This window comes from Venustampulla echinocandica, assembly GCF_003357145.1.
Source record: "Venustampulla echinocandica strain BP 5553 chromosome Unknown scaffold_1, whole genome shotgun sequence".
Lineage (NCBI taxonomy): Eukaryota > Fungi > Ascomycota > Leotiomycetes > Helotiales > Pleuroascaceae > Venustampulla > Venustampulla echinocandica.
Window position 1 is genome coordinate 3,765,055 of NW_022474206.1, and position 27,949 is coordinate 3,793,003.

A 27,949-nucleotide genomic window follows, 5' to 3' on the forward strand; every position below is an offset into this window, starting at 1 on the left:
ACTTATACGCCTGCAAATAAGGTGATGCTCGAGGCTGTAATTATTATGAATTGGGCTGCAAACACTGGCGATTGTCTCATTGGCGGTGCCGCGGTCATGAGGTTTTGGCTGGAGATCCGACAAAACAACCCCTCACCGACGCGCAAAAGAAATGTAAAATGTTATCAACGCGTCTCAAAATGATTAGAAACAGAAAAACGAAGGAAAAGAGGAAATAGCTAATATGGAAACTTGTCAGGAATCCAGATATAGCAGAAGCAAAAAGAGTTCCGCCCGGTCGAGTGCCTATCTCTTGTTGTTATGTCGTTATGTCGTTGTTGTTGCCCATTTTTTCTTCTCCTTCTCGGCCTAACACAATTTGTCCCGATCCACCAAGCCCAGTGGCCGCCTGTTGTGTTGTAATTGCAAAAAGGCTTATTATTGGGCTATATAACCTTCAGAAACCAGTGGGCGGTCTCCCCCTTTTTAGCCGAGGCTTTGCCAGGGCGGTTTGCCCAGGCAAATTAGGATTAGCAATAGGTTACCAGCAGAATGTTATTCCTAGAAAAAGCCAGCTTTTTGGCCGATTGCCGACTACCTCTACTAGTGTTATTTTGGCGTCTAGCAAGATAGTAACGTGTTCACCGTATGCGACGCTGATCGATGGCTTGTACGTAGTTAACAGCTCCTCTATCTACCCATTTTCGTAACGTATGATAGAGAATGGAATGTGGTATGAGATTGAGACTTCGGGCTTTGAAAGCCTTGGCCTAGAATGAGGGGATGCTCAGGTCCCACAATACAAATAGCAGCCCGCGGATAGTGTCATCGTGTAGAGTTCCAAGAAGGGGGCATCTGCATAGGCGTGCCACAGCTTCGGGATAAGCACATGGTCTGTTTGTGTTCATTTCCGACGGCTTAGTTGGCTTGGCACTCTACTTCATTGGACGTTATCTTGATGGGCTAGGTGTATAATATCTAGTTTTGGCGCTGTGTGGTTGGTTTGAGCAGGTCAGCAGGGATAGCTTCGCAGGCCCAAGCCACAAGTCCAAGCAAAAGGTGCTGAAGAGGCTTTTCTAGGCGGGAATTGGCTTCTCGTCATTTGCTTGTTTCAAGGGCACTTCTACACTACGAAGCATTACGAGTCACATAATATCACAAGCTCGACCTATTTTCAGCTGTTGCTATGCACGATTCGTCCTTGAATAAATTGAGAATGCAGCCAATTCCCCAAGTTGTATTATCAAATAAATCCCAAGTCTTGTGCCCCGACACTGGTGGCTAAATCCAGGCGCATATCCACTGACATCTCAACTGATGATCCTTTAGTCTATGCTTCCTCATCTTTTCCGTCCCTCTAGTTTCCCAAAACACCTTCCCAAGATCTTGAAGTCGTAAATCTAACCGCGATAATAAGAGCTTTTCTCTACCTCAAAATAATTCGTCATCTCGAGCGATCCCCTCGAGTACCCGCACTTTGCGTAAAATTTCTCATTCTCCTCGCTACAATTCAGAATTGTCTTGTAGCAACCGACATTAACGGCCACGTCGTTGAGGGTTTCGATCACTTTCTTCCCTAAACTCTTGCCTTGCTGATCTTTCAAGACGGAAATTTCTTCGATGTGACCGATAGTCCCGAAGTCATGGATGCTTGAGTGATGAGGTTTAGCAATGCATTTCCACAGGGCTTCATGCCAGAGGACTTACAATTTCTTCTCTACGATTAATGCTCCGGTTCCCACAATCCGAGTCCCATCATCAATAACCACAAAGTAATAAGTTCCTTTGCCCTGCGTAGCCATGAACTCATACCGCTCAATAAATTGCTTTTCCGAGATATCTCCAATGTGAGTTAAGACCCGCAAGCAGTCTAAGAAGCCCTTCCCATAGTCGCCTCGCTCCAAGGGGCGGACTTTGTATGGCGATGGGAGGGAGCTGGATACGGCTGGAGATATCAGGTCCGGCGAGAAGAGGGGTTGTGATGCTGCCATATTGGTGGGCTATTAGGGACAAGTAGCTGGCCGTGGATGTGGAGGTGATGGAACCTGTATAGCTTAGCTAGAAAGTCTTGGGCTCGATTCTCAAAACGAAATATCTCGGAAATAGAGAATGGGTTGAGTAGAGAAATTTGTTCAGAACGAGAAGCAAGAAATGTTGTTTCGATTCCGTAGACTTCCAGTGCCCGATGACCTACCCCAGCTCCTGCAGGCCACCACTAGGTTCGCAAATGATAGAAGGCGGGGCAAATCTTAGGACTACGGCGCTTGATTGTTTGATAAAGCAGAGTGCTGGGGTTTCTTGATATTTGGTAACGGTACTGTATCCTAGGAGTCCAGGTAGGAGAAGCGACACGTGGATGGTTACATGTGTCTAGGTATGTACGTATTCCGTGTGTACTCCATGCCTAGCGGGATACTTTTAGTGGGACGACGTTACACTATGGCTACGCCTCGGATTATATTCGTACGTTTCCGAGCAAATAATAAGCATTGCTTTCTGATAACGGCACTGACAAAAGTGGGATCTCCCCCGGATGCCGTCCGAGGTCATAAATGCAATATCAAAAGCCGAGCTTTACCGAATCTCTGCTGTACGCCATCTATCACTGGATTCTGTTTGTGCCACCCTAACTCCTTTTATGGAGTACGAGCTTTGATTTCCTACCCATGTAACGTTGCTGGCTACAAGCAGAAGCCTATCAGCGCCAGCTAATTAGACATTGCGGGGAATATGACACTTCGTTATTGGGCCTCATCATGGTGCGGAGTACGCTGCACGCAAGGTTCAAACCCAAGGTTACTGCCTACCTAGGTATCAATCAAACTGGGGATGCCCGCAACTATCCACCGAACCAGATAGGCCAATGGCGATCATGTTAGTTAGCCTTCATATCGTGACTTCGTAGATAAGAAGTCACTTATAGTTGGGCTTAAAATACCGTCGTTTCCCCCTCGCATCCTCCTCATCACCTTTTAACTCTCGTCACACTACACCAGAGGGCAATCTAAAGATGGCGACGGAGACAAAGCAGGATACGGACGGGGATATCAAGATGGCTGACGGCAACGATACCAACACTCACCAGGTGTCGCATGATGTCAAGAAAGGCAACCTTCTTGAGATTGACGCGACTCGGGACATCACCAGTGCGGAGCATAACCTTGGATTCTGGACAGCTGTGAAGCAATACCCAACAGCAATTTTCTGGGCGCTCTTTTTCTGTATTTCAGTTATCATGGCGGGTTTTGATGCGCAGCTCATCACGTCGTTCTATGCCCTACCCGCATTTCAACGGCGATTTGGGTATGAGTACGAAGGCGAATATATCATCCCGGCTGAGTGGCAGACTGCATTGGGCATGGGGAATCCCATCGGACAAATCCTCGGGGCTCTTGCGTCTGGCTGGCCGCTTGAGCGTTTCGGACGCAAAAAAACTCTAGCCGTGTGCTGTGTCTGGTCGAGCATCTTCGTCTTCGTGCAGTTCTTCTCGACAAGTATTGGAATGCTATGCGCCGGAGAGATGCTTGGAGGGTTGGCCTATGGATTTTACGTCGTCATCGGCCCGGTCTATGCCTCCGAAGTCTGCCCTTTGGCACTCCGAGGTGTCCTTACAGCGTCTGTAAACCTGGCTTTCGTCATCGGACAATTCATCGCCCAGGGCTGCGCGGCAGGCCTCGAGAGCAGATTGGATGAATGGGCTTATAGGGGTCCATTTGCGGTTCAATGGTTATGGCCTATCATTTTGCTCGCAGGCTTGCCATTTGCCCCCGAAAGCCCATACTGGCTGGTTCGACAGCAACGAAAGGAGGATGCCAAAAAATCACTGATGAAGCTCTCCTCCGCCAAACATCGCCCAGACATCGATTCGGTTTTGCTTATGATTGAAGAGACGGATCTCCTCGAAAAAGAGCTCGAAGCTACAACCACGTATCTTGATTGTTTTAGGGGTGTCAATCTGAAGAGAACTGAAATCTCAGTCATGGTGTACCTTATCCAAGTTATCGGAGGCAATCCACTCATCGGCTATGCCAATTACTTTTTCGAGCAGGCCGGCCTCAAGTCGGCAGATGCATTTAACAGTCAGTCGCTACCCATTGGAATTTGAGTGAGATGAATATTAACAGCAAATAGTGGGAGTCGGTAATACAGCCTTAGGTTTCGTCGGAACGTGCCTTTCCTGGCCTCTGATGTCTTATGTACGTATATCACTCTTTTGAAAGACTTTTGCTGATAGGAAAAGCTCGGCCGACGGACAATATATAATTCAGGCATGGCCCTAATGACGACGCTCTTATTCATTATCGCCTTCCTCGATTTCGGTCGGAGTAATACTGCGGTCGTTTGGACACAAGCTTCGCTCATGGACGTCTGGACCTTCGTGTACCAGATGACCGTCGGGCCAATTTGCTTCGTCATCATCTCCGAAATATCAGCAACAAGACTTCGTGGAAAGACAGTCGCCATTGCCACTGCTGTACAAGCCGGTGCATCCATTATTTTCACCGTGGCCATCCCATACATGCTTAATGCTGATCAAGCGAATTGGCGCGGAAAGGCTGGGTTTCTCTTTGGCCCTGTGAGCTTTTTCTGTCTTGTATGGTGCTGGTTCAGAATTCCTGAGAGTAGAGGACGTACTTTCGAGGAACTGGATATCCTATTCGAAAGGAAGGTGCCTTCGAGGAAATTCTCGACACATAATCTCCTCGATACAGACGCGAATGAGACGGCTTGAGTGGTATGAAGCGGGTATAGCTAAATCAACGCGGAAGTAATTGATCAGTCAGGCAAATGCTGGCATGTACGATGTTGAGTAATGGAATAAATAGGAGCAATTAAATATGCACGATGCTTCATAGCCGATTTATCCTTCCAAGTCTGACTGCACTTATTCCCAACTGCCAAACTTTGCATCCTAGCCTAATTCACGAACTGCAAACTTGCAATTGTGAACTATGGAGGCAATCGCAGCACTCCAGAAGAACCGGCAACTTTTGCACACCTAGCTGGCAAATTGTCTATTTCATAAGAAGTATTCTCCAGATAAATATGTACCCACTGAGCATGGCATAAACCCCCTTCTCTCTTAACACTAGCCTGCCACCTTGTGCTAACTCAAGGGGAAGAATCACTCTTATATCACAGTATAACTAAGCCTGATGATAACCGACTTTGGCTTCTTGTAGAGAGTCCCCCGGCTACGAAGGTCAGGAATATAAGTTTAGAGATGTAGAGACAGAAAATAGAAATGCTGAAATACATAATGTTCTATATCAGTTGAGAGTATGCATGATCGCTTGCCACTTGGGATGTCTCTATTGATAGATATCTTAAAACAAGCCAGAATCTCATTTTCGGCGTGAAAACAGAACATCACCTGTATTACCTAAACTCTCCCATCTATTTCTGTACCTTTCCCACAGTAAACAGCATAACCTGCCGCAACAAATCGCCCGTCATCTCCTTATACTCCCTCCCCCCAGCATCCTCCACCGTCTGCTTAACCGTATTCACCAATTCCTGTGCCTCCTCCATAGTCGTAGGCCTTCCCTTCCTCTTCTTCTGCAGCAGTAAATCAACCTTGTATCCCTTCCCCAAAAACTCCTTGAGCCTGTCCATCCGGTGTCCCAGATCGTTAGATTCAATAGCCCAGTTCAGCTCGATGTTCTTAACCGTTGAACTTGGGTCTTTCGTCGCTTGCGCTTTTTTCTTTTTCTCGCGGTCTGCAGCGGCCTGCTCTTTGCGATTTATGATTTTGCAGACGGGAGGGCGGCCGGCTTCCGCTTCCGCAACCATTATCAGGGCTTCTCCTTTGACCAGCCTGTCGAGTAAAAATCGTGTTCGGTGTAGTTCTCCTAACGTGCCATCCTCATTTACCAAATGTACGGAGAAAGCTTTAATTTCATCGTTCTGAGGGAGCCTCGATTTGACTGGGTTGGTGCCGGCCACATAGTAATATCGTTTTTGTTGCTGTCGAGCGAGAGGGGAAAGGAGCCGAGGAGCTTGTCTGCACAGGGAGCTTGCGCGGGAGGATTGGAATACAAATTGGAGCTGTCGTTGCTCAAAGGGCGTGATGAAAGTGCGCTGCAGAGCTGCAGCCGTGCTGAAGATACATTTTGAGCTTTGCATCTTGAGGATGCTGACTTTGGGTTGTTGTGTTGTTGCTTGTTTGCTATAGGTGTAGGAATAGAAGGAAGAAGCATAGTGCTTATGATGTTAAATCTGAACGAGGCGTTGGGAGTTGGCCCAATTGGGTCTCCGAATTGGAAACACCTGACTTGAAACCTCGTGATCTCAAATCGGCAACCATCAAACAATACATTGCCTTATAACGACCACTCATCAAATACTGTATCCCGAAATCCCTTTGAATACAGGCTACGAACGGTAATGCCATGCCAATCCACCTACTGCAAACCCAGCGCGCCCGCCAATCCTTTCGCCTCTTTATCGGTACATTTAAAGCTATCCTCGCCGCCCACTTGTTCGTGCAATATGGCTTCGCAACCGCGATAACGCTAGGCCCCTCAATGCTTCCCACATTCAGCGCCTACGGGGATAGTGTTTTGGTTTCCCGGTACTACCGCCGTGGAAGGGGTATAAAAGTTGGGGATGTAGTCACGTTCGATTCCGTGGATGAGCCGGGAGCCAAGGTGATCAAGAGAGTGCTGGGCATGGAGGGGGATTATGTGATGATGGGTTCCCCAAGGGAAAGTATGAGTGACAAGATGCTACAGGTGAGTTTTGCATGATGGTATGTATGTAGTTGGGGTGCATAAGAAGCTTATGTTTTGCTAGGTTCCAAAGGGACATTGCTGGGTTGTTGGAGATAATTTACTTTGGTCGAAGGATTCTAGGCATTTTGGGCCCTTGCCTATGGCGCTGATTAAGGGTAAAGTTATCGCAAAAGTTTTACCTTGGAGCGAGCGGCAGTGGACTGAGAATATTTTGACCCCTATCGACGAGCATTAGATTGTGTCGCCTGCTATGCTTGCCACCTAAAATTGCTCTTAATGAATAGAATGTATCATTAGCCTTGAATCTGGTTTTACTAGTGGATATCATAAACCCCTTCTCTAAGTACATAAAACAATAAGTGAATAACAAAATATGAATATGAATTGTAACAGGTCCAAGGAGACGTCTGAAAAGATATGTATGCAGACTTGTTGATAACGACAGGGGAAGTCTTCCACTGTGTCTGGCCGCAGGGGATAAGTCCTGAGTATCCTCACTCCACCAATGCGCGCTGCTAAAAGATGACCTCCCAGGTACATACGCCTAACACCACGCCTTCCGACACCGCAGAATGCAAAACAAAGCAAAGTTCTATTCGAGACGCACGTCGTTCAACCTTCAATATGTGAGGTCTTGCTACCTTGCCCTAAGAGCTGCAGGGATCGTTGAGCAAGCTGAACGACCTCTCCTTCACCATCCTCTTCGCCCTCATCATCGGACTCGATTTGTGTGTCGGCAATCGTTTTGATCATTTGAACAATCTCCTCTGACTTCCCAATGAGGCTAATCAATTTCTTATCCTCGGATTCCAATAATTGAAGAAGGGTCCAGATTGCGATATGTTGAAACGTCGCATCTCCGCTTGCAAGGAAACGCTTGAGGTATCCATGGATGCCTCCATTAGGCTCTGTCCAGTCTTGGATGAATATGGAGTAGTCGCCGACTGGAAACTGTTAGTAGGAGGAAAGGGGAAGGTTTCGGATACCGCCTCACCTTTTGAAGACAAATTCCCAAGAGCCGCAGCACTATTACCTTGCACTTCGATGCTTTGAGAGTCGGTTAGGGGAATGAGTACATCAAAAACACCCAAGTTCAATAGATGAGTCTTGAGGTCGTCACTCAGAGCCAAAACTGCAATGGCTGCCGTCATTTCCGACTGCACGCTCAATGGAACGTCGAGGACTAGCTGTTTACATTTCTGGACAGCACCGGCCTCCAAGACCAAGGCTTTGTTGCGATCGGAACTGGCAGCTAAATTCCGGAGCGTCGAGATAGCGTGACATTGTATCTCTTCGTTATCTGTTGATCCTAGCAGGTCCACCAAGGGCTTTAAAAAGCCGGCGTCGATAATAGGCGATTCGTTCAGGGGATGGATAGAGATATTACGTATACAAGCGACGGCAGATAGAATAAGAGGTAGGTATGAGGACTGTAGAAGTCGGAGCAAAGGGGCTAATCCACGTGCGCGGACGATCTCAAGCTGGTACTTCTCGTCGGAGGCAAGGTTACGTAGAGCCAACGCCGCCTGGCACTGAACCTTTGGAGATGACGAGTCCATGAGGTTAACTAAGGACTGGATGAGCCTGGTTTCGCTTTGAGCGAGCTTCTTCCTGTTGCTGGCATCGACGGCGATGTTGCTCAAAGCAGTCGTGCAATAGTATTGGACATCGACATCCGAGGAAGACAGAAGTTGTACGAGGACCGGGATTGCGCCGGCATTCACAAGCTGTTGCCGGTTTTCATCTACAAGCCATAAGTTAGATTGACAACTTAACCATTGCCTACAAGGGCTTACCAGAATGTGTCATATTTAAAAGAGCTCCAGTTGCATTTCTTTGTACCCGCATGTCCTTCGATTTTGCCAGGCGTGTAAGAGGGCCCAGCGCTCCCGATCTGGCTATTTTGGCTTTGTTGTCCTCGTGCGTTGCCAGGTTTGTGATGCAACCAACCGCATTGCATTGTACTTCAACATTGGGCGACATCATTTGGCGGATAAGGGGGGTAAGACCCCCCAGGAGAACAATAGCCACTTTATTTTCGGCTGACAAAGTCAGAAACTGCACACCAAGTGGTTTCAAGATTCTACTTGAGGTACTTACTATTAACAGCAAGGTTTCCCAACGCCGCGCTAGCTGCCCGCTGAACCTCGATATCCGCGCTTTGTAACAAAAATAGAATTGGCTCAAGCGTATCTCGGCCGACTTCGCGGACATCTGTAATACCGTTTAGTATGTTGCCCAATGATAATCATCCAAAGTGACAGCCGCGAGCGTGGTATAAGTTCCATCTCTCCGTACGCAACAGGACAGCATCGTCGCGCGTGGAGGGCATCCAGATCGCGGCTCTTCCGCCATCGCACTATAGACGTACCTCGTTCTGTAATCTCGGCGAATGTCAAACTTGCGCTGCGCTGCAGGTCGACATTATCGGAAAAGACTAGGGTGCTTAAAGCTCGTAAGGGTTCGCCAGAGAAGAAGTCGGTCTCGCCACGCTGGAGAGGTATTAGTGGATGTAGATGTAGATAGAGATACCTTGACCAGGTGAGGCATTCTTACATTCTCCAGATATTGAAGTAGGTCTGCAACGGCCTCTCTTTCGCTTTCGGCCAAGACTGGTTCATACAGTCCATCGCGAGACCTGCCTGTCAATGGAATGATGGTCAGCACCCCGAAAATGAACCCAGGACAAACAGTCTATGCATACCTCCACAGCACGACGAGCTGCAGGCACCCATCTCTAGAGGTTGGTCCTGCAGGACCAGGTGTTTTTATTGTATTCGTGAGGTTAACTGTGTTGTTGTTGGTGGAATGCGAGCCGAAGGTTGAACCAAGCAAGCAAGTCGGCACGGCAGGCGGAACACAGGTGGTGAGCGGGCGAGGCGGCAGTTGGGTACTTGTATGGTCAAGGCTGGCGGTGATACAGGAGGAGACAGCGCGGCCACCCAGAGAGTAACAGACGGAGCGAGAGGTCGATGAGGCAACCTACGTCGGCGTTGTGTAGGTGCACCGCGTTGCTCGGGGCGTCATGGAGTTGGACAGCTGCAGAGCTCACGAGTTGAAGCTTGTCCTGGATTAGCTTGGAGATGCGACTTCGTACGTCGGCGCGCGGCGGACGCCAAGGCAGGCCTTGCTCGACTATTTCCCTTAATTAGACGAGACATTTGCACTTGACGGGATGTCAGACGACTTGCACTTCGACACAGTGTCTTGAGTCTGAGTCTGAGTCTAAGCCTGAGTCTGAGTCTAATCCAGAGTAAGAAATACTTCGTTCAAGGAGGCTGAATACATGGGAGGGAGGTCAAGATATATAGGCGGACCATTGCACGTCGGTGCAGCGTTTACTCGGAGCCTTCAGTAGTACCTAAGTACATCAGTAGCTAGGTACCTACCTGTCCATCTATGCGTGAACTACCGGGGACCGAGTTATATGACGGGCAAGTATCAGTTGAGTCTCGCTGTTATCAGCTATCCTATCCAGGCTACTCATCTCCTACTCGTGTCCTACCTCGAGATCAAGAGGAATGCAAGGAGTGTTTCGGTGGTTCTCCGCGCCGAGTAGCATCCTCATATAAAAGGAGAGACCAGAGATTATGCAGTCTATACCAATAACATTATTAGATTTTCAAAGTTCCAAATTAAGTTAAAGTTCCAAAGAGAACCAAGGAGGAGATCAGTCGTGGCTACGAAGTACTTCTTACTATGTGCACATAAAATCGCCCAAAGCAGCATATTAGTAAACATCAAACGTAGTAGAATGATTGGGCGAGCTGCTTGATAATCGCCCTTCCCCACAGCAACACGTCACGTGAATCGCCAAACGCGACGTCGAAAGGTCCCCCGCCGATCTTCTCCAGCCCCATCAACCGCCAGGAAGCTCGCCCTAGGGATATCCATTTTCTCTCCATTCTGGTCATTGTACTTCCAAATCACCTTCCGCACGATCTACCCGCGAAGTCTGCGAAGGGCAAGGGCAATCACCCCCCAGATATCACTCCCCCGAGTCTTCTCCCTCTTCAATGTCCATCTCCCCCCCATATTCAATCACCCATGTCTGATACGGCTGAGGGCTCACGGCCACCCGCACCCAATCCCGTCAAGAACATCGCAACGCCAACGAGCATCGCTAGACATGGTCACGAGTCGTCCCAGATTGCCCAACCTTCCACCTTCCTTTCCCCAGCCCAGAACCGCGCAATGCAGGACAAACCGTTGAGCACCGTGGACAAGGACCAGCAGAGCGGGTTGGTAAGTGGGGCCCCAGTTCGATTTATAACGATGTTGCTATCCGCTCGTGGACGCCGGAGACGAGCGATAGATGTTTTGGCTTCCTTATTGAATCCGCGAGGCTGACATACTTGGATCCTGTAGAAGGCGATCCGGGACTTCCTCAAGATTCGGACAAGCTACGACGTCCTCCCGCTCTCCTTCCGACTCATCATACTCAACACTGATCTGCTCGTGAAGAAGAGCTTGAACATATTACTGCAGAATGGTAGATATATGTTCCCGTTTGAATGGCATAGAGTGCTAATGAGTAAACCCCGCAGGAATCGTCTCCGCCCCGCTCTGGGATTCTCACACATCATCCTTCGCGGGCCTCCTCACAACTTCGGACTATATCAACGTTGTGCAATACTACTGGCAGAACCCGGACGCCCTGAATCAGATAGACCAATTCCGGCTGAGCAGCTTAAGAGGTAGGGCCGAATCCCATAAACACCACTGGAAGATTAGGCTGAATGTTTGATAGATATCGAGAAGGCGATCGGTGTTCTACCGCTAGAAACGTTATCAGTCAACCCGACACGACCTCTTTATGAAGCCTGCACCCAAATGTTAAAAACCCGAGCTCGAAGAATACCGCTCGTTGACATCGATGATGAGACCGGGCGAGAGATGGTGGTTAGCGTCATCACACAGTATAGAATCCTGAAGTTCATAGCCGTCAACGTGGTCGAGACCGAGATGTTGAAGAAAAGTGTCTCGGAAATCAACCTCGGCACTTACGGGAACTTGCAGACGGCAAACGTGGATACCAGAGTCATCGACGTCATCCATTTAATGGTCAAGTACAATATCTCAAGTGTGCCCATCGTTGACGAAGACAACCGTGTCTTGAACGTTTTCGAGGCCGTTGACGTGATCACCATCATTAAAGGCGGGGTTTACGACGATCTTACTACGAATGTAGGGGATGCCTTGGGAAAGCGAGCTGAAGATTTCCCCGGGATCTACACCTGTAGCGAGGAGGATAGACTAGATTCGATTTTCGATACGATCCGAAAATCTCGAGTTCATCGACTGGTTATTATTGACGAAGAGAACCGTCTGAAAGGTGTTATATCGCTTTCCGATATTCTGAAATATGTTCTTCTACACGGAGCGGAGGATGGATAAGTACATCTGTTGGATTTATCATGAAAGCTTACGATTGGGAAGGCGTTGCATAGCGAACTGGCGTCCGGTGAGCCTCGCACATACTAGGAGGCGGAGTCCATATAGATTTCCTTTGCGGTTTCTTCAATAATACCATTCTCCATGCATTCCCTGTCAAACTTAAATCTGAGTTAGCGTGAAGGAAGGCGTCAAGGGCACCTTCCCGGTAATAAAAGGAATAACGGGCAAGACCCTCCTACCACAAATAGAACTTCGAGCGAAACAAAGCAAGTGCGCATTATAATTCCTAGAGTCTAAGATTTAGTAGGTGCGGTCGTGCCCTCCAAAGCTAGAATTTTGATCTGTCCTTCAAGTGGTAGGCGTCAAAAGGAATCAAAACAATCACAACTACTTATTATTGAAACAAAAAGACGCGTCAATATGCCATTCTTCAATCATGGTCTTATTTCCCGTTCATCATCGGGAACCATATCAAATCCCCACCCGTTAGATGCGCTGGGCGGCATATCCGACAATATAAATATTGCGCAAGGCCTTCTCATGAGATCTCATATTTCACAACGACAGGCATCATCTACAAGCCCTCCCATTGGAGACCAAACTCTCGAGCCGTTGAAAATGCAGGGTAGACGTACGGAATCGGACGAAGCAAGCAAACCTCGGCGGGTGATGCGCAGCAGCACTACCTGGACCTGTTCAAGTCAAGACATTCTCTCTGACCGTGAAGAATTCGAGGACCGATCAGCCTTTGTTCAGGAATATAACCGACTCGCAGCGAAGGTTTGAAGGACCCGGAGCTGCGTCACTATTCATTGCTGATTTCTTGTTTTAGCACGGAGTCCGCGTTATCGTTGCGGATGACTATGAAGATAGTGTAGGCAAAAGTCCTTCTATTACGCCGACAAAATGCTGACTAGATATTACAGGATCGTTCGACCACTATTAATGGCAAACCTGGAAGTTGGTTTTTGAGGAAGATTCTCAAGAGAATACCGGCAACGCAAAGCGCTAAACCGGAGAAACACCTGAAGCATAGGCGTAGCATTAGCGATATATCTCTACGGCTGAAACTTCGAAAGGATAAACTGAAGAACAAGAGTCTCCCGGAATTAGTCCGACTTTGTGGGTTGAGTCCCTTATATTTACCTGCAGAATACGCTACTGGGAATTTGGCCATCCCGACATGCTTTCGTGCGACGGCACAATATCTTATTCAGCACGGTAGGGCGTTTCCGCACCTCACTCGTTACCTGTACTGATACACATTAAGCGCCCGTTACCAGCGGAGTATTCAGAGTTCCTGGCTCGCATCACGTAGTTGAAGCGTTATACGATCATTATTGCCCCGTCGACGAAAACCCAGAGGTAATCTCCGGTACGGTTAGATGCCCGACCCTCCCTGGCCACATTAGATGCGACGTACACGATGTTGCGTCAACGTTCAAAAAGTTACTTTCCGGTTTACCCGGCGGAATATTGGGTTCTCTGCTACTCTTTGATGCCTTCGTTTCCATTCAAAGCCAGCTGCAATGGGATACTGAATTGACAGGGACTAAACAGCGGAAAGCCTTAGCAAGGCTCATCGCCCTAGCCATATCTACTTTGAGATCCCAGTACCGACGGGAGCTCATCTGTGCAGTATTCGGCCTTCTTTGCATGGTTGGCCGGACAGCCGAAATTTCGTCCAGGGACGGAGGAAGCCCGCTCCCTACATCTGATCTCATGGGCTACGCAGCCCTAGGGATCGTATTTGGTCCGCTACTCGTTGGAGAATTGCTTGATGATTGGAATATACACTTGGCAAAATCACGGGCAGGACTAGTTCTGCTTCCAATTAGCCCGCCGAAATCCAAAAAGCAAAGGCTAAAGCAGGTGCAAAGCACAGAGCAGGGCGTCTCATTCAATACGCAGGTGGATAAAATCAAGATTGCTAATGGCATCACAGAGATGCTTATCACTCATTGGAGTGATGTCACCCGCCACATGAAAACGTTGACTTCGCTCAAAGTTATCGGTGGCCCTCAAGTCTTTGAATCCCATGATTCAGATCTCCCATTCCCACGGACTTCGATATCAGAGACATTTGCTCTACGAAAACCGCCGAGCTGGGACGGTGTTAAGCTTCCGCTAAGGAACATTGAAAGAAGCGGGTCTCCAACTCCAACTCGATGTAGGCGTTATCTCTCTTGGTTTATAATTTCTAGTAGCTAATTTAGATTATTGAATAGGGATCGGTGACTTCAGTAAAGATAATCCTAGAGGGATCTCAGAATCGCAACAGAACGATGATTTGATGGTTAAAAAGCAGCGATCACGAACTCGATCAAATTCTAGCCATATCCTCGCAAAATCGAAGTCGATTAGCGCACTCTCCCCAACTGTCGAGGAACTAATTGATCCGGATTTGTTGAAGACCCCCAGAAGCACGTTTAAGATAGGAAAAAGGATCAATGTTCCAAAAAGGTCACACGAAGATGGTAACAATAAGCCTCCCTGCTCATCATCTCCGCCTTTCGACGCCCCGGTCCACACTCCAGGACCACTCGGCGGACCGGATACAAATTATAAGCAAGAAGGGAGCCCCACTACTCCTCCAGAGGAAGAATGTGTCGTCAGTAACATGTCAAATATCGATGTTGCTCCGATAAAAATGGAGTATCATATAGAAGCATCAGACGAGAATGGCTCCCACAGCCACATGACTCTTGAGAATCAAACAACCCCTCGAACGTTCGGGGAAATTTTACGGAGCGAATATCCTCATTGTCAAGACTCGGATGCCACTTCTTCCAGGGGAAAACTGCCACAGAGTCCTCAAAATGATGACAACAAGGAGCTGGTGGTTTCCACGTCTCCGGGAAAACGGAAGTCTACCACGATCCGGGCTACCACCGGCAGCCGTCATGATGATCCAAGCGGGCAGTCTTCGGAAATACCTGGAAAGCGTATCAAGCTGCGAAAGCAACATCCATCGGACAAAAAGAAGAGTTTCCAAGAGGAAAACTTCACCACTGATGTCGTGGATTTGTCACCGATTAAACAAGTTGCGACATCCCAACAAATCCCTCCATTCGGCTTGAAAGGTGAAACTTGGCCGTTTTATACTTCAGAACAACCCGGCATCGAAATATCCAATCCGGCTGTGCAACGCGAGCCAACCCATCTGCCAGAACTGCAGGTCACTCTTCCAAGGCGACTCTCGGATCCCATGTTTCCAGATTTGACACCTGAGTATATCTGGGGGTCGTTTAAGAGCCCTACTAAAGATCATCTATCAGCTATCTCTCATAATGAAGATTTAGCTTCGTTGGCTGTACTTGCACAGTTCATGCCCAATGAACCATTAAACAAGGCTGATAATAACGTAGAGGCGGGGGAGACACATGATCAAGAGACCAAGATCCACAGTTCCCTTAGACATGCCCAGGAAAATGGGGCCGACGGCGGTCCAGCATCCAATACATCAACCCAGGCCAATTCTGCAACCGCTTCTTGTCTACCTGAACTAAATGCCTTCACGATACAGGGAAAGGACCCCCCTTTACTTCCTATGAATAAGTATAGCCCGGTAAAAGTTGTCCATGAGAATTATAACCAGAAGCTCAATAGCATATTATCGACAACCAAAACGCCGTCAACTAGTCACGATGATCGGAAGGATCTTGTAGGTCGCGGCAGTTCTCAAGGCAGTGTCAAAGCCCTTGCCGCAAAATTTGATAGGCCACCATCCACTTCAAAAGGGCGTGCGGGGGCAGAATCTTTGTCTATCGATTCATCGTCCGGTTTTGAATCACCAAGGAGACTTGGTCTCGTCGCCCCATACCATGCAAGTCCAACGTCGCCTACAAAATCCGAAAAGTCGGGAACTTTGGACCTAACTCCACGGCCAAATCGCAATATTTTGCTAGCAGAACACAACTGGAAGGCTGGCGTGCATCGGGGTTCGAGACAAGAGAGTCCTTGGACTCCGCAGCGGACCTCTATACAGCAGCCTTTGGGAAAGTCTAAGCCACCTCAACGACATCGAAAGCTTTCTAGAGAGATAAACAACTTCCCTGCAGCTTTTGCAGTGGGTAGCGTCAGCCCATACTCTGTTTCTTCGGAACATCTTGAGCTTTGTACGGGTTCAATGGCAAAGCACCAGGGTAGCGCGCACGTTGATCGTCCGTCAGGTGGTGGAAATGTCGAAAGGAAAGTCATGTCGGCCACTCAGCCGCCTCAAGTGATTGAACGTATGAAATTTCATCGGCCGCCTTCCAATGCCCCAAATAAAGCTCCCGCCAACTTTATGCAACATCCTCGTCACTTTATAGATGCCTCTAACAAGACACAATATCGCAACCAAGAGTCAAGCCCACGATCACCACGTAGCAACTCGCTGCTGCATTCGCAAATCAGGGCTCTCCACCTCCATATCGGGAAGATGGAGGCTGATATGCGAAGGTTGAAACAGGATTTAGATACAAAGAGCACTCTAGATATTAGAACCCTGAGTACCCAGCTTCGAGAGGCTAAATGGGAGATACAGATTTGGAAGAGCAGAGCTGAAACTGCTGAAAAGCAAGTCGAAATTTTCTCGAAGGTATCCGTTCGCTCTAAGAGCAACTTTAGTCGAGGGATGAGGACCCCGCGGTTATCGCATGATAATGAAAACGTATGCGGGCCGAATATGGACTATCAAAGCGAGAATCCCGCAATGGCGGATATAACGAACAGAGGTCTACTTGGGGTGGAGGGTGTAAGAAGCCCATCTCAGCTAAGTCGATACGAGAGTAGTGGGACTGCCATTCATGATATCAATGGCGTTGTTCCCGGAGAAGAATAATAGTATGCAGATAGCAAAGACCATGGCGGTTGTGGAATCTGCTCCACGCCTGGTTCTGAGTATAAGCCAAATTTTATGTCTATCAGGATAGGCCTTTTGCTTGGACAATAGTCAGAGGTTCTTGTATGATGCAGGGTATGATCACAAAACGACGAGAATGACTAACCACTATTAAATATGCCTTAGAATCCGTCGAATAGGAGGTGTCATGTTAGTTCAAACAGCGTTTATTAGAATTAATGAAGCCCTAACTCTGTTAAATGTGCTATCATCAACACCGTACGTAGCCCTAAGTGATGGATACATGGGATCAAATTAGTTGAACCTTGACGATTTCGCCTGGGCGGTGAATGACTTCCGGAAAGGTACCTTGGGTCACACTAGGAGTAGAACCGCTACACAAGGCCTCACGCAGTATTTCTTATCACCTGCTATATTGATGACCTGCCATCGTATTTTCTCGGGTTCTCATCATCATTTGTACCCCCTCCCAGTTCCCAGGCTCCGTCTTGAAGGGGTCAACTTCAGCTCTACATGCCATACGACGTTACGCTAAATACGACCACAGATACAACACCCCCTCAGGCCATTCGGTTGGGACCCTGTTTATGCGACTTTAACCGCAACTCGTATCATAGAAGCAAGGACTTGCGATAATAAATCAGCAGCCATGAAAGACCTTGGCGAGTTACCTCCACTGCCATCACCGTCCTTTCTCCTATTACGTGAGAACAAAAAAAAGCCTTTCGATCTGAGGAATCCGGGTTTGGTGCTAAGTACATACTATTCACTTTCCCCACGTCCATTTTCCCCTTCGTGTTTACCCGTTTCCTAATTACACGGCATTTTCTTTGCTCAAGATACTTCTTTAAAGACGGGGGAGAGGCTAACCGTAGCACGCGTTTTCGGATTGCACAGTTATATGGGATGTCTTCATCGGCCTGCCTATATCCTGGGCTTTAACATACCTCAATCGCGAGGTCTTTCGATGGGTGGGGTATGAGAAGTTGATGAGGTGTCCTTCGGGGATCATAGGAAATCGAAGCACGTAGTATCCTTTCTGGGGTTATGCTATCCTTACTTTGCTGACATGTCCCGTAGTTCTGTTCGCGGTCACCAATTGCATTATCCTCATCTCATGGGCTATCCAACTAGCGCGGGAGGAGGAGGAGATGATCAATAGGTTGAAGGAGGAGAAAGAAGAGTTGATCAATAGCTTGAAGGAGCAGACTGAGTGGTGGGGACTTGCGGTTCGGGCGTTGGAAAGTGCGAGGGCGGTTCTTGAGGTAGGCGTTTCGTCCCTGGGAGGCGGGAATGGTGAAGTGAAGGGCAATGAGCTTACTGACATACTTGTTGGCGGTTTAGGAAAAAGAATTGAATGCGCAACTAAAAACTGAAATGATGGATGAGCCTCCCGCTTCCGAGGAGCATATGACCGTTACTGGAGGGGTTTAAGTAAAGCCTAGGGAATCTGAGAATGTTCGTTCAGTTGGCGGGTCTATGGCTTCCATGGTGGCGGTTAGGGGAGGGGTAGCTAGAGGGATAAGAAGGGTAGAATGCTATTGCAAAGGCGGTTGCTTGACTTTATGGAACAATGCTATTTATCGGTCTGAGCTGAACGCTCTTACAGCTGAGTTTCCGCGGTAGAAATCAAGGATGATAGCCTATATCCAATTTGCGGGTATACATATACAGGACGAGTGATATGTCGTGGTAATGTAGCCGTTGCATATCAAAAACTGCATCATTTGAAGGTAAGAGTTGAGAAGTAAAGGCAAGATATGGAAGGATGGAAATTACGCCAGTGCATTTTGGAGCCGGAAAAGCAATAAATCAGAGAATAGCTCTTTTTGGGAGCTTTAAGGAGTAGCAAGCTTCATAGATAAATTTCCATACTAGGATGTTGATACACTAGGGCCCCAGAGAATGTTTTCATCTCGTAAGATATCTTCCGCCGCTGGGCCAATATAAAATTTGGGAGACAACAGCCATCGAGGACTAATTCGATGACTTGCCATCCCAGAGCACAGCAACTATCTAGTCATCACCACCTGTCGAAGACAAGAGTATCCCGCGAAAGGGTCGACACTCCCCAACTGGGAACCGATATTTCTCAATGCGTCCGATGTGCTTCTCAGAGACCCGTCCCCCAAATTTGTCTATGTTGCCAGAGCAAGGGCCAACGTAATGGCAATACCGGACGTACATTCTATTGTGAATATGTAACCCAGCCCCGGCAGATTGGAAATCAAAATTCGAATTTTATATCATGTGCGGGTATTTTTTTCGAATGGCTCCAGACTCCGGCCGCTATGCCAATATATCGACACATCTTTCAAGACACTAGAGATCCTCCTAGAATGGCTTCGCAACCTTTCGAGCCTCGCTGGCACCTGTCTCAGGGTCCCGGTATTCCTTCCAGCTGACGGGATACATGGTGTTCCCAGCTTCACTTGTAGCCATGATGACACCCAGGTTGTTGCTTGCGGTGGAGAGGTAGTAATTCGATTGATCGCCCAGAGAGATCTGTAGTTCTCAGTTAGCCTCAAGGTTTTTCGTATTGATTTCTGCAATTTAGATCACATACCACAGTCGCGCGCACAATGTCTCCGGGTCTGAAGCTCTCGAATATCTTGACCTTATCCTTCTCCGTCGCCCTGACATCCTGCACCCGTATCAAGCCCTGCCACTCGCCATCCAACACTGTTTCCCCCACGACTAGAATTGAGACATTGGCTTGTCTGGGAGTTATTCTCGACACTCTGCAAAGCACGGCACTACCCACTTCCGGCAAGACCTCCGTCTTTGTTCTGCCCCGTGGATCCTTTGGATTGCCCGCAGATATCTTCCTCTCGATAGAAATGGTAGGCAGGGCTGCTGGAGCTGCCGGGGTGATCTTCGTCAATCGTTTTTGAGGCCCCGCTGGTTTTGGAGGCGTAGTGGTGGTAACCGGCCCCAGGATCGAGGCATAGACGCTCGAGTTGTGAATGTGTGTGCCTGGCCCTGGCAGATACTCGCTCGTAGCGCCCAGTAGCTGGCCTGGCACGGCGAGGGTCGTTACTGTTCCTTCGGCCATTGCAGAGGGTTTTGATGAAGTTGGGTTAATTCGACGGAAGGGTCGTCGTCACAAATTATTATTACTTATCATTGCAGGGATGGTTGGTTATCCTGTTAGCGTACATGTACAAGTGCAAGTGCTGGGCAAGATGATACCGAAGTAATAAAGCTCTATATCGCTCTCACCGCCTCTTTTTCTGCCACCATCGATATACAACCTTATTAATCGAATGAGATTTCTATTCCCGCCGTATAAGCGGCGTATTGCCGAGGGATAACAGACAATAATAGTTAGTTCTTAGTTCTTACAGAGTAGTTCTTGCAGAAGGCGTACACACTACGACTACACGCTAAAGATTGAAGGTAACGTAGTTTCAAGGGGAATTTTAACTTAACTAAAAAGAGGAACACTTCACGACAAGCTAACATTAATTATATAGGTATGTACGAGTAATATAATAACAATAATAATAGCATGAGGCTACTCATTTGTGGCTACTATTTGTGATGTAAATTCGCATTCGCATGCATACCTACGACCTAACCAAGTACCCGAACTCGGGTGTTGGGTGTGGGGTGACCATTCCATCTAACTCCATCGTGGCAACCGAACGGCTCCCGCAGCATCGGAAGACCTTCCAAAGTAAGGAGTAAGGGGGGGACAGAGATGCGGGTGCGGGTGCGGATGCGGATGCGGATGTTGATCTTCTCCCCCAGACTCCCCCCTCGCCTCTCGCCTCTCACATGCCTGATGCCTGATGCCTAACGCTGAACGCTGAACGCTGAACGCCTAAAACGCCCTGCACAGCTCCCCTTTCGAAGCCCCGCGAAGGGCCCCGCATCTTACATCAATGGATCAACCATCAATAACTGTCCAGTTCCCCGCCACTCGCTCTCCCACTCCCACTCCCACTGTTGCACCATGGCCCAGGCCTTGCGATATAAGGGTCTTGCTACCCCTCTCAGACCAGAGCCCTTTTGCTCGACTTCCTTACCCCTTTCCTGACTTAACTACCATCCCTCAAGATGTCGTCTCCGAAACACTTCATCAATGATCCTACCCATCTGGTAAATTCGGCCCTAAAGGCCTTGACCATCACCAATCCCGCCGTCGCCCTCGATGCCGAGCACAAGGTTATCTACCGCCGTCCAACCGATGCCGCAAAGCAGGTTGCTATTGTGTCCGGAGGAGGCAGTGGCCATGAGCCTAGCTTTGGAGCCTTTGTTGGAGATGGATTGCTCTCGGCCGCTGTAGCTGGAACAATATTCGCCTCCCCAAGCTCGGAGCAAATCCGCCAAGCTATCACTGCCCGAGTCGACGCTGAGAAGGGCATACTAGTCACGGTCATGAACTACACTGGCGACGTGCTTAACTTCGGCATGGCGGTGGAAAAGGCCAAATCGGAAGGCTTCAACGTTGAGATGCTGGTTGTTGGAGACGATGTGGGGGTTGGCCGAATAAAGTCTGGGAAAGTCGGCAGACGAGGAATTGCAGGAACTGTTCTGGTTCACAAGATCTCTGGTGCCTTAGCAGCAAGAGGAGCAAGCCTCCAAGATGTCTACAACGTGGCAAAGCTGACCGCCGACAATATTGTCAGTGTTGGTGCCAGTTTAGACCATGTCCATGTACCAGGCCGAGCTCCCGCCCCGGTTGATGCGATCGCTGATGAGCGTCTGGCCACCGAGGAAGTCGAAATTGGCATGGGCATTCACAACGAGCCCGGAAGCGGACGGGCTGTGGTCGCTCTTCCCGAACTGGTAAGCAGAATGCTTCAGCAGCTGTTGGACTGGAAGGACGAGGACCGCGCATATTTGAACGTCAATTCAAATGAGGTCGTCGTTTTAATCAACAACCTCGGCGGTATAAGTGTTCTGGAGCTCGGTGGGATCACCACGGAGGTAATTGAGCAATTGGAGAAAACCTACAAAATCAAGCCGGCTAGGGTATTGGCTGGGACCTATATGACTAGTCTCAATGGCCTTGGATTCAGCATATCCATCCTCAACACCGTCAACACAAATATCGGTGGCCCCAGCATGATTCAGTTACTGGACGATCCTTGCGAAGCTACTGGATGGGCCGCCCCGATCAGAAAAGAGACTTGGGAAGCCAAGTCAAGCCAAGTACGAGATACTTTAAGCTCGAAAATAGAAAGGGCCAAGACAAGTGGATTAAAGCTAAACCCTGAGGCTGCAAGGGCGTCCTTGACCGCTGGTCTGGAGAGATTGATTCTTTCAGAGCCTGATGTTACAAAATATGATACAGTTGTCGGCGATGGCGACTGTGGTATCTGTCTGAAGAGAGGAGCTGAAGGTAAGTCCCATGCCTCGCCACACAATTACAATATCGCTAACGAAATTAGCTATCTTGAAGGAACTTAACTTCTCCGGTGACGCAGCAGTGGATGTGAGCAAGGTCGCTCGAGTCGTGGAGAGCTCTATGGATGGAACTTCAGGAGCCATATACGCTATATATCTCAACGCCTTGATCACATCACTGCAGGAGCAAGCTGCTGGTGAGGCAACCGCAAAGGTATGGGCTGCAGCACTCAAATATGCATCAGAGGCTCTGTCCAAGTACACTCCGGCACAGCCGGGAGATCGGACTCTGATCGATGCCTTGTACCCGTTCGTTGATACTCTCAATTCGACGGGCGATGTGAAGCAGGCAGCCTTGGCCTCAAGGAAAGGGGCGGCGGGGACAAAGGGCATGCAGGCCAGTCTAGGCAGAGCCGTCTATATCGGCGGATCAGGCTTTGAGCAAGTACCCGACCCTGGGGCTTGGGGACTTAGTGAATTTTTCCTTGGGTTTGCAGGGGTCAAGGAGACGCCTGAGTGAGGATGTGGAATGAGATTAGTCTGCGGCTCAGCGATGGTTTGACTTGACACCACCTATGTGTACTGAATAATGAATTACCTTGAACATTTTAGTTGTAACATGTGATTCCCATCCTATACCTTGAGTTGGTTTGCGTTGCGTTCTATCACGTTGTGTTCTCTTGTGTTGCTTCACATTGTCTTTTTTTCCTTAACAACGCTTCACAAACCAATCTACACCTTCGCTCCTCTTGCTTTGATTTATTATATGATCGATCAGCTGCTTTCATTATCCAAGATCCTCGGGACAGCTATTGAATACAGCATGTCTCGCCATATACTACAGGCACACAAGCCCCTCCGGTGCTCTGTAATCCTCGAGGAAGACGAGGAGGATGATGAATAGGATCATAAACCAGAACTAGTATCTGCTGCTGCAACAGCAGAACGCTTCCCATCACCAGATGCTGTCAGATCTCCCTCGAGAGAACAGGAAGATCTTCACCGCGCAGTGCGGTGTGATAATAATGACTGTCAAAAAGACACCGAGCCAACTTGGCAGATCGCACTTCGGAAAAAGATCGAGCTTCCACAACTTTACACAACATCAGAAGAGCCTTCCATCATAACACCAGACGAGCCTTCAATCACAACACCAGAAGAATCTTCCATCATAACACCACCACTACAGCTACAGCTGGCAACCATGTCTATTACTGACAGCACTGCCATGTCACTATCCTCGAACTCGAGCTCAGGCACGATCGTCGAAATCGACATCCCGAGGACATTCCATCCATTCGCAAGGCTACCCATCACAGTCCGCCGTCATATTTGGTCACTCAACATGCCTGGACCACGCCTCGTCGAAGTCGTCGAGGACAATAACGACTTTATTGCCTTTGGAAAACAGATTACCAATCTATATATCTGCAGAGAATCTCGAAGGGAGGCGCACAAGACTCATCCGTTGAGTTTTTCGGTGAATTATAACCCACCGATGGTCCCGTTCAACTTCGAGACCGACACTCTCTTGCTCGGACGCCGCTTGATCGACGAGGACAACCACATATACTTTCGCACCAACTGCGACCAGGAAGAACTGGCTAAAGTTCGTCGTCTTATGGTTGACACAGAACTTGTATGGGATGAATGGCAATATAGCAATAAACGACAAAGTCGGAGCCATCGAAGTAAACGAGATCGAGGGGCTGGCCTGTGCGGTATGAGCAGGCTGGTCTTTAAGGGGGTGGAAGAGTATACAGCTCTATATACTGGCTTGGCGGATCCGCTACCAGGTAAGTCAACCATGAGGGGTAATACTCTTATCCTACTTAGAATACTCCACTCATTCTGAGAGATTCCTTACCACTTGGGAAGTTCCATGTATTATGAGAGATTCATCTCTACATATACTACTTTCTTTTTTTGGCTGAGTGATATGACCAGATGCTAACCTCTCCATAGCTTGGGCGGAGGTAACTTGGTTTCCAGTACTTCGGCAACACAGTCAAAGATGGAGATGCACAGATGCTGACGCAGTGGAGGTGTACCAGTTCCTCCAAGAGAACTGGTGGAGGTTCGATAACCACCGACTCAGATGGCCTGTAGACGCGGACTTGTGCGAGGAACAGCGGTATGGGGGGATACCGTGGTACGAGAAGTGGGAGCCGGCCATTAAGCGCTGGACCATTCCCATGGTCTCTACCTTGGGGGTGGAGCCAGAGGTTATGGCCGCGTTCAACTGGCCAGTGGCTTCGGGTTGGGCGGAGATGGTGATGGATCGCGCCATTGGTGATCTGTTTTATTGAGCGGGAAGGAGCGGTTACCTAAGGGGTGATCCTTTGAATTGACAAACTCTTTTCGGTTGGAGGTGATATGGTAGACTGTCATGATCGTTATTTTCTTCCTCGAGCTTTCGGAATTGGCTGGGATATCAGGAAACAACAGAATGCAACCTGATATTAGCTGATTCTTTTAGGAGCGAAATAGAATAATTATATAAATTGCCCAGAGATACGGGGTTTAATAATGGAAATAAAGAACCCTCTTCAACTTTAAAAGGCTTACCTTGACAAAGAATTGCATATGGTTAATCTGACCATGAAGTGAGTTACGAATCTCAAGGCGAAGTACTCACATTCTCACAGTGATCAGAAAAGATAAGTCCTAGTACAATGAGTTCAATTTTGGAGTCCCATATCACCGGCGCTTGAGTCTGGACGCCATATATCCCCTTGATCTCATCTGGAAACGACGAATTGGTATATTCATCGACTTTTCAACGCCAATGTATTCATTCCCAAAGAATCACTATGAGCCGACCCTTTATGATCCCGACCACCCCTCCAGCAACCCGTATGATATAACCTCAACTCAAGAGCACTAGGATCACGGAATCTCCTCTCAAGAACCTGATTGGAAAGTCAGTACCAGGCCTAATATATGCCAACCCATCCCTCATTACCGCCACATAGGGAGGGGTATTAAAGTAAGAAACGCCAAACTCACATCTTGCTAATAAACCGATCCTTGTTCACTGCTCTCCCCTTCTTTCCCGCACTATTCCTTGGCGTCTCTGTCCACATCTCCTTCACGTTCTCCAGCACCATGTTACAGTGCCTATCGAAGGCCTTGACGCGAGCGAGCAGCTTGCGGTTGTTTCGGCAGGAAATCAGGACTTGGGTGTGTGATCTAACGGCGGTTTGGAGGATAGAGAGAGGCCCCGATGTGAATTCATGTTCCTCGAGTTGCGCGATCTCATATTCGCTATCAGGAGACTATTAGTACCTTCGGATGGGAAGAACCCAGGTGGATGGGAATGGGAAATTGGTGACGCACGTAAGCTCGTTGCGAGGCTTATTGAGCAGCTCTCTGTGACATTCATTAGCATCCCGAGCACTAGAAGAGGGGACCTCCAGAAATAAACATACGTGATCTTTGCGTCTGCCATGATGTCGTTGTTGGGTGTAAATACAGCAGCCGACTTTTCGCTCTGCCTCGCTCGCAGATAAAGATGGTCGTCGAGATCAAAATCGCGATAGCTCCCAAAGCAGTTTAGCGTCAAAAGCTTATTTTCGCTGTGGGTAGAGCAGGTAGTACACGACCCGAACTCTGACCGAGAAAATAAACCCGAGGTTATCGTGTCTCCTCTGCCGGGCTAGAGGTCTTACTCCGCATTCAGTCTTTATTACAGTGGTTTCATGTTTCTTTAGATTCCTTCTTTTTCTTGATGTTCGTCAGATCCTTTTCTGCGAGGGTTGGGACGGTAGTCCGCAATACTTCTGCAATGCCGTTGAGAGCAAAGGTTACCGCCCCTGCTTTTGCGGGTAATGCAAAGGTATGTAGCCTGCAATAAATAACGGGTTATTAATCTAAAGAGATGGCAGATGTCTACAGCTTCCGAATCGCAGAAACAGGCACCAGAAGTCATCAAAGAGCTACCTGGAGATGAACCAGAGGATGTCATCTTCAATAATTTATTTGGCCTGCGGACAATTGAGCTCAACCGACCGAAGAAGCTTCACTCCCTCAATGGATCTATGATTCGGAAGATTGTGCCCAGATTACAAGAGTGGGCGAAGTCGGATATGGCGAATGTGGTGGTCATCAAGGGTTCTGGAGACAAGGCATTTTGTGCTGGCGGAGATGTCACACACCTTGCCAAGGACAACACACAGGGAGAGGAGGGCCAAAACAGATCAGCAGAGTATTTCGCCCTCGAATACAAGCTCGACCATCTTATTGCGACATACCGTAAGCCTTATGTGGCATTCATGGATGGCGTGACGATGGGTGGTGGTGTTGGGTTGAGTGCACATGCCCCGTTCAGGATAGCTACGGAAAGAACTGTTTTCGCCATGCCCGAAACGACGATAGGCTTCTTCCCGGATGTCGGTGCCTCATTCTTCTTGCCTCGGATGCCTGGAGCGGTTGGCACGTACCTTGCCCTCACGAGCGATAAATTGAAGGGCGTCAATGTATATTATGCTGGCGTCGCAACACATTACATCCATTCGACTTCTCTGCCCGCACTTGAACGCCGTCTAGCTGAACTTAGATTCAAGGACTACCAATCACCCAGTGAGCGGCTACAGCTTATTGATTCAACTATCGAAGAATTTGCTACCGGATTACCCCATGATGAGCCAATGATCCTCAGTGGCAAAGTACGGAACGCCATCGACCAAGCATTTGGGAAAAACAGCGTCGAAGAAATCTTCAAAGAAGTTGAACTAGCCACTCGTCGTCACGAACCTAAGGTGGCTGAATGGGCAGCCAAAACCCAACAAACACTAAAGCAGCGGTCGCCCACAAGTGTTTACGTGACTGTCAAACAAATGAAGCTCGGCAAAACCTGGTCTATTGCGGAAACATTCCAGCGAGAACACCAAATTGCTGCCAAATTCATGCGTCATCCTGATTTCACCGAGGGTGTGAGTGCGTTGCTTATCCGGAAGGACGGAAAACCACAGTGGACCCCTAGTACCCTCGAAGAAGTCGGAAAGGATCCTAAGCTCGTCGATTCATTTTTTGAAGTCGAGGGCCAGCAACGGCTGCAATTGCTGAGTGATGGGGACTATAAGGAGTATCCTCATCATTTTGGCCTTCCTAGTGAGAGCCACGTCGAGGCCGTTGTGAAAAGGGGAGGCAAGAGTGTGAAAGAAGTTATCGATTATTTTGTGAGGGAAAAGCGAGGAAAGCAAGGTGTTAAGGAAGTAGTGTCGGATGTGCTGCAGAGAAGAACAGAGACCCAAAACGGAAAGGCTTTCTGGAAAGCAACCTAAAATGACAATGTACAGGTATGAAGACAACAGGAGGATGTTGATGTTGGGGAGTTGTATGATATGGCATTTGTGTGGCGACTGTGCAGACTATCGGGTCGTGATATTACCGGTCGCAATGTAAGTAAGGTAGAAGGTATTGATGGTACAAACCTGGAAAGGAGTATTCATCATGTGATTTCTAAGGAGGTTGTGTGGCTACCTGACATACATATCACGTATCAGCCTAATCGGGGGGGCTGAGTCATAGATGTTAGGCTAGTGTGATATCAAAAACGAACCGCTCTGGCGCAGAGTATAAAAGCCGTATCGCCCCCGCTAAAATGACAAGAAAACCCATCATGTTGGAGTGCTGC

At 48.4% G+C, this 27,949-nt stretch overlaps 11 protein-coding genes across 11 annotated transcripts; 6 read left to right on the forward strand and 5 right to left on the reverse strand.

Moving 5' to 3' along the window:
- Positions 1–1,379: 1,379 nt before the first annotated feature.
- BP5553_03768 (Uncharacterized protein) lies at positions 1,380–1,970 on the reverse strand (the record flags this gene model as incomplete). The annotated part of the gene is made up of 2 exons (XM_032012391.1): positions 1,380–1,629; positions 1,687–1,970. 2 exons carry the CDS (start codon positions 1,968–1,970, stop codon positions 1,380–1,382), a joined length of 534 nt encoding a protein of 177 aa, XP_031872084.1.
- A 1,019-nt stretch (positions 1,971–2,989) lies between these two features.
- BP5553_03769 (putative maltose permease) lies at positions 2,990–4,711 on the forward strand (the record flags this gene model as incomplete). Its single annotated transcript, XM_032012392.1, has 3 exons — positions 2,990–4,058; positions 4,111–4,175; positions 4,220–4,711. The coding sequence occupies 3 exons, from the start codon at positions 2,990–2,992 to the stop codon at positions 4,709–4,711; spliced, it is 1,626 nt and encodes a 541-aa protein (XP_031872085.1).
- A 665-nt stretch (positions 4,712–5,376) lies between these two features.
- On the reverse strand, positions 5,377–6,105 carry BP5553_03770 (uncharacterized protein; the record flags this gene model as incomplete). Its single annotated transcript, XM_032012393.1, has 1 exon — positions 5,377–6,105. One exon carries the CDS (start codon positions 6,103–6,105, stop codon positions 5,377–5,379), a length of 729 nt encoding a protein of 242 aa, XP_031872086.1.
- Positions 6,106–6,506: 401 nt separating this feature from the next.
- BP5553_03771 (uncharacterized protein) lies at positions 6,507–6,948 on the forward strand (the record flags this gene model as incomplete). Its single annotated transcript, XM_032012394.1, has 2 exons — positions 6,507–6,713; positions 6,775–6,948. The coding sequence occupies 2 exons, from the start codon at positions 6,507–6,509 to the stop codon at positions 6,946–6,948; spliced, it is 381 nt and encodes a 126-aa protein (XP_031872087.1).
- Positions 6,949–7,325: 377 nt separating this feature from the next.
- Positions 7,326–9,448, reverse strand: BP5553_03772 (ARM repeat-containing protein; the record flags this gene model as incomplete). Its single annotated transcript, XM_032012395.1, has 7 exons — positions 7,326–7,657; positions 7,708–8,457; positions 8,510–8,755; positions 8,814–8,927; positions 9,085–9,205; positions 9,270–9,355; positions 9,418–9,448. The coding sequence occupies 7 exons, from the start codon at positions 9,446–9,448 to the stop codon at positions 7,326–7,328; spliced, it is 1,680 nt and encodes a 559-aa protein (XP_031872088.1).
- Positions 9,449–10,760: 1,312 nt separating this feature from the next.
- On the forward strand, positions 10,761–12,110 carry BP5553_03773 (CBS-domain-containing protein; the record flags this gene model as incomplete). The annotated part of the gene is made up of 4 exons (XM_032012396.1): positions 10,761–10,958; positions 11,082–11,205; positions 11,261–11,410; positions 11,464–12,110. The coding sequence occupies 4 exons, from the start codon at positions 10,761–10,763 to the stop codon at positions 12,108–12,110; spliced, it is 1,119 nt and encodes a 372-aa protein (XP_031872089.1).
- Positions 12,111–12,530: 420 nt separating this feature from the next.
- On the forward strand, positions 12,531–18,390 carry BP5553_03774 (uncharacterized protein; the record flags this gene model as incomplete). The annotated part of the gene is made up of 8 exons (XM_032012397.1): positions 12,531–12,890; positions 12,943–12,984; positions 13,037–13,331; positions 13,381–14,280; positions 14,339–16,848; positions 17,504–17,660; positions 18,037–18,221; positions 18,301–18,390. 8 exons carry the CDS (start codon positions 12,531–12,533, stop codon positions 18,388–18,390), a joined length of 4,539 nt encoding a protein of 1,512 aa, XP_031872090.1.
- A 900-nt stretch (positions 18,391–19,290) lies between these two features.
- On the reverse strand, positions 19,291–20,011 carry BP5553_03775 (Uncharacterized protein; the record flags this gene model as incomplete). Its single annotated transcript, XM_032012398.1, has 2 exons — positions 19,291–19,461; positions 19,523–20,011. 2 exons carry the CDS (start codon positions 20,009–20,011, stop codon positions 19,291–19,293), a joined length of 660 nt encoding a protein of 219 aa, XP_031872091.1.
- Positions 20,012–21,018: 1,007 nt separating this feature from the next.
- On the forward strand, positions 21,019–24,620 carry BP5553_03776 (uncharacterized protein; the record flags this gene model as incomplete). Its single annotated transcript, XM_032012399.1, has 4 exons — positions 21,019–22,306; positions 22,356–22,784; positions 23,235–24,107; positions 24,277–24,620. The coding sequence occupies 4 exons, from the start codon at positions 21,019–21,021 to the stop codon at positions 24,618–24,620; spliced, it is 2,934 nt and encodes a 977-aa protein (XP_031872092.1).
- Positions 24,621–25,316: 696 nt separating this feature from the next.
- On the reverse strand, positions 25,317–25,762 carry BP5553_03777 (Small nuclear ribonucleo protein Sm D2; the record flags this gene model as incomplete). The annotated part of the gene is made up of 3 exons (XM_032012400.1): positions 25,317–25,578; positions 25,651–25,683; positions 25,743–25,762. 3 exons carry the CDS (start codon positions 25,760–25,762, stop codon positions 25,317–25,319), a joined length of 315 nt encoding a protein of 104 aa, XP_031872093.1.
- Positions 25,763–26,098: 336 nt separating this feature from the next.
- BP5553_03778 (3-hydroxyisobutyryl-CoA hydrolase, mitochondrial) lies at positions 26,099–27,596 on the forward strand (the record flags this gene model as incomplete). The annotated part of the gene is made up of 2 exons (XM_032012401.1): positions 26,099–26,149; positions 26,199–27,596. The coding sequence occupies 2 exons, from the start codon at positions 26,099–26,101 to the stop codon at positions 27,594–27,596; spliced, it is 1,449 nt and encodes a 482-aa protein (XP_031872094.1).
- Positions 27,597–27,949: the final 353 nt, after the last annotated feature.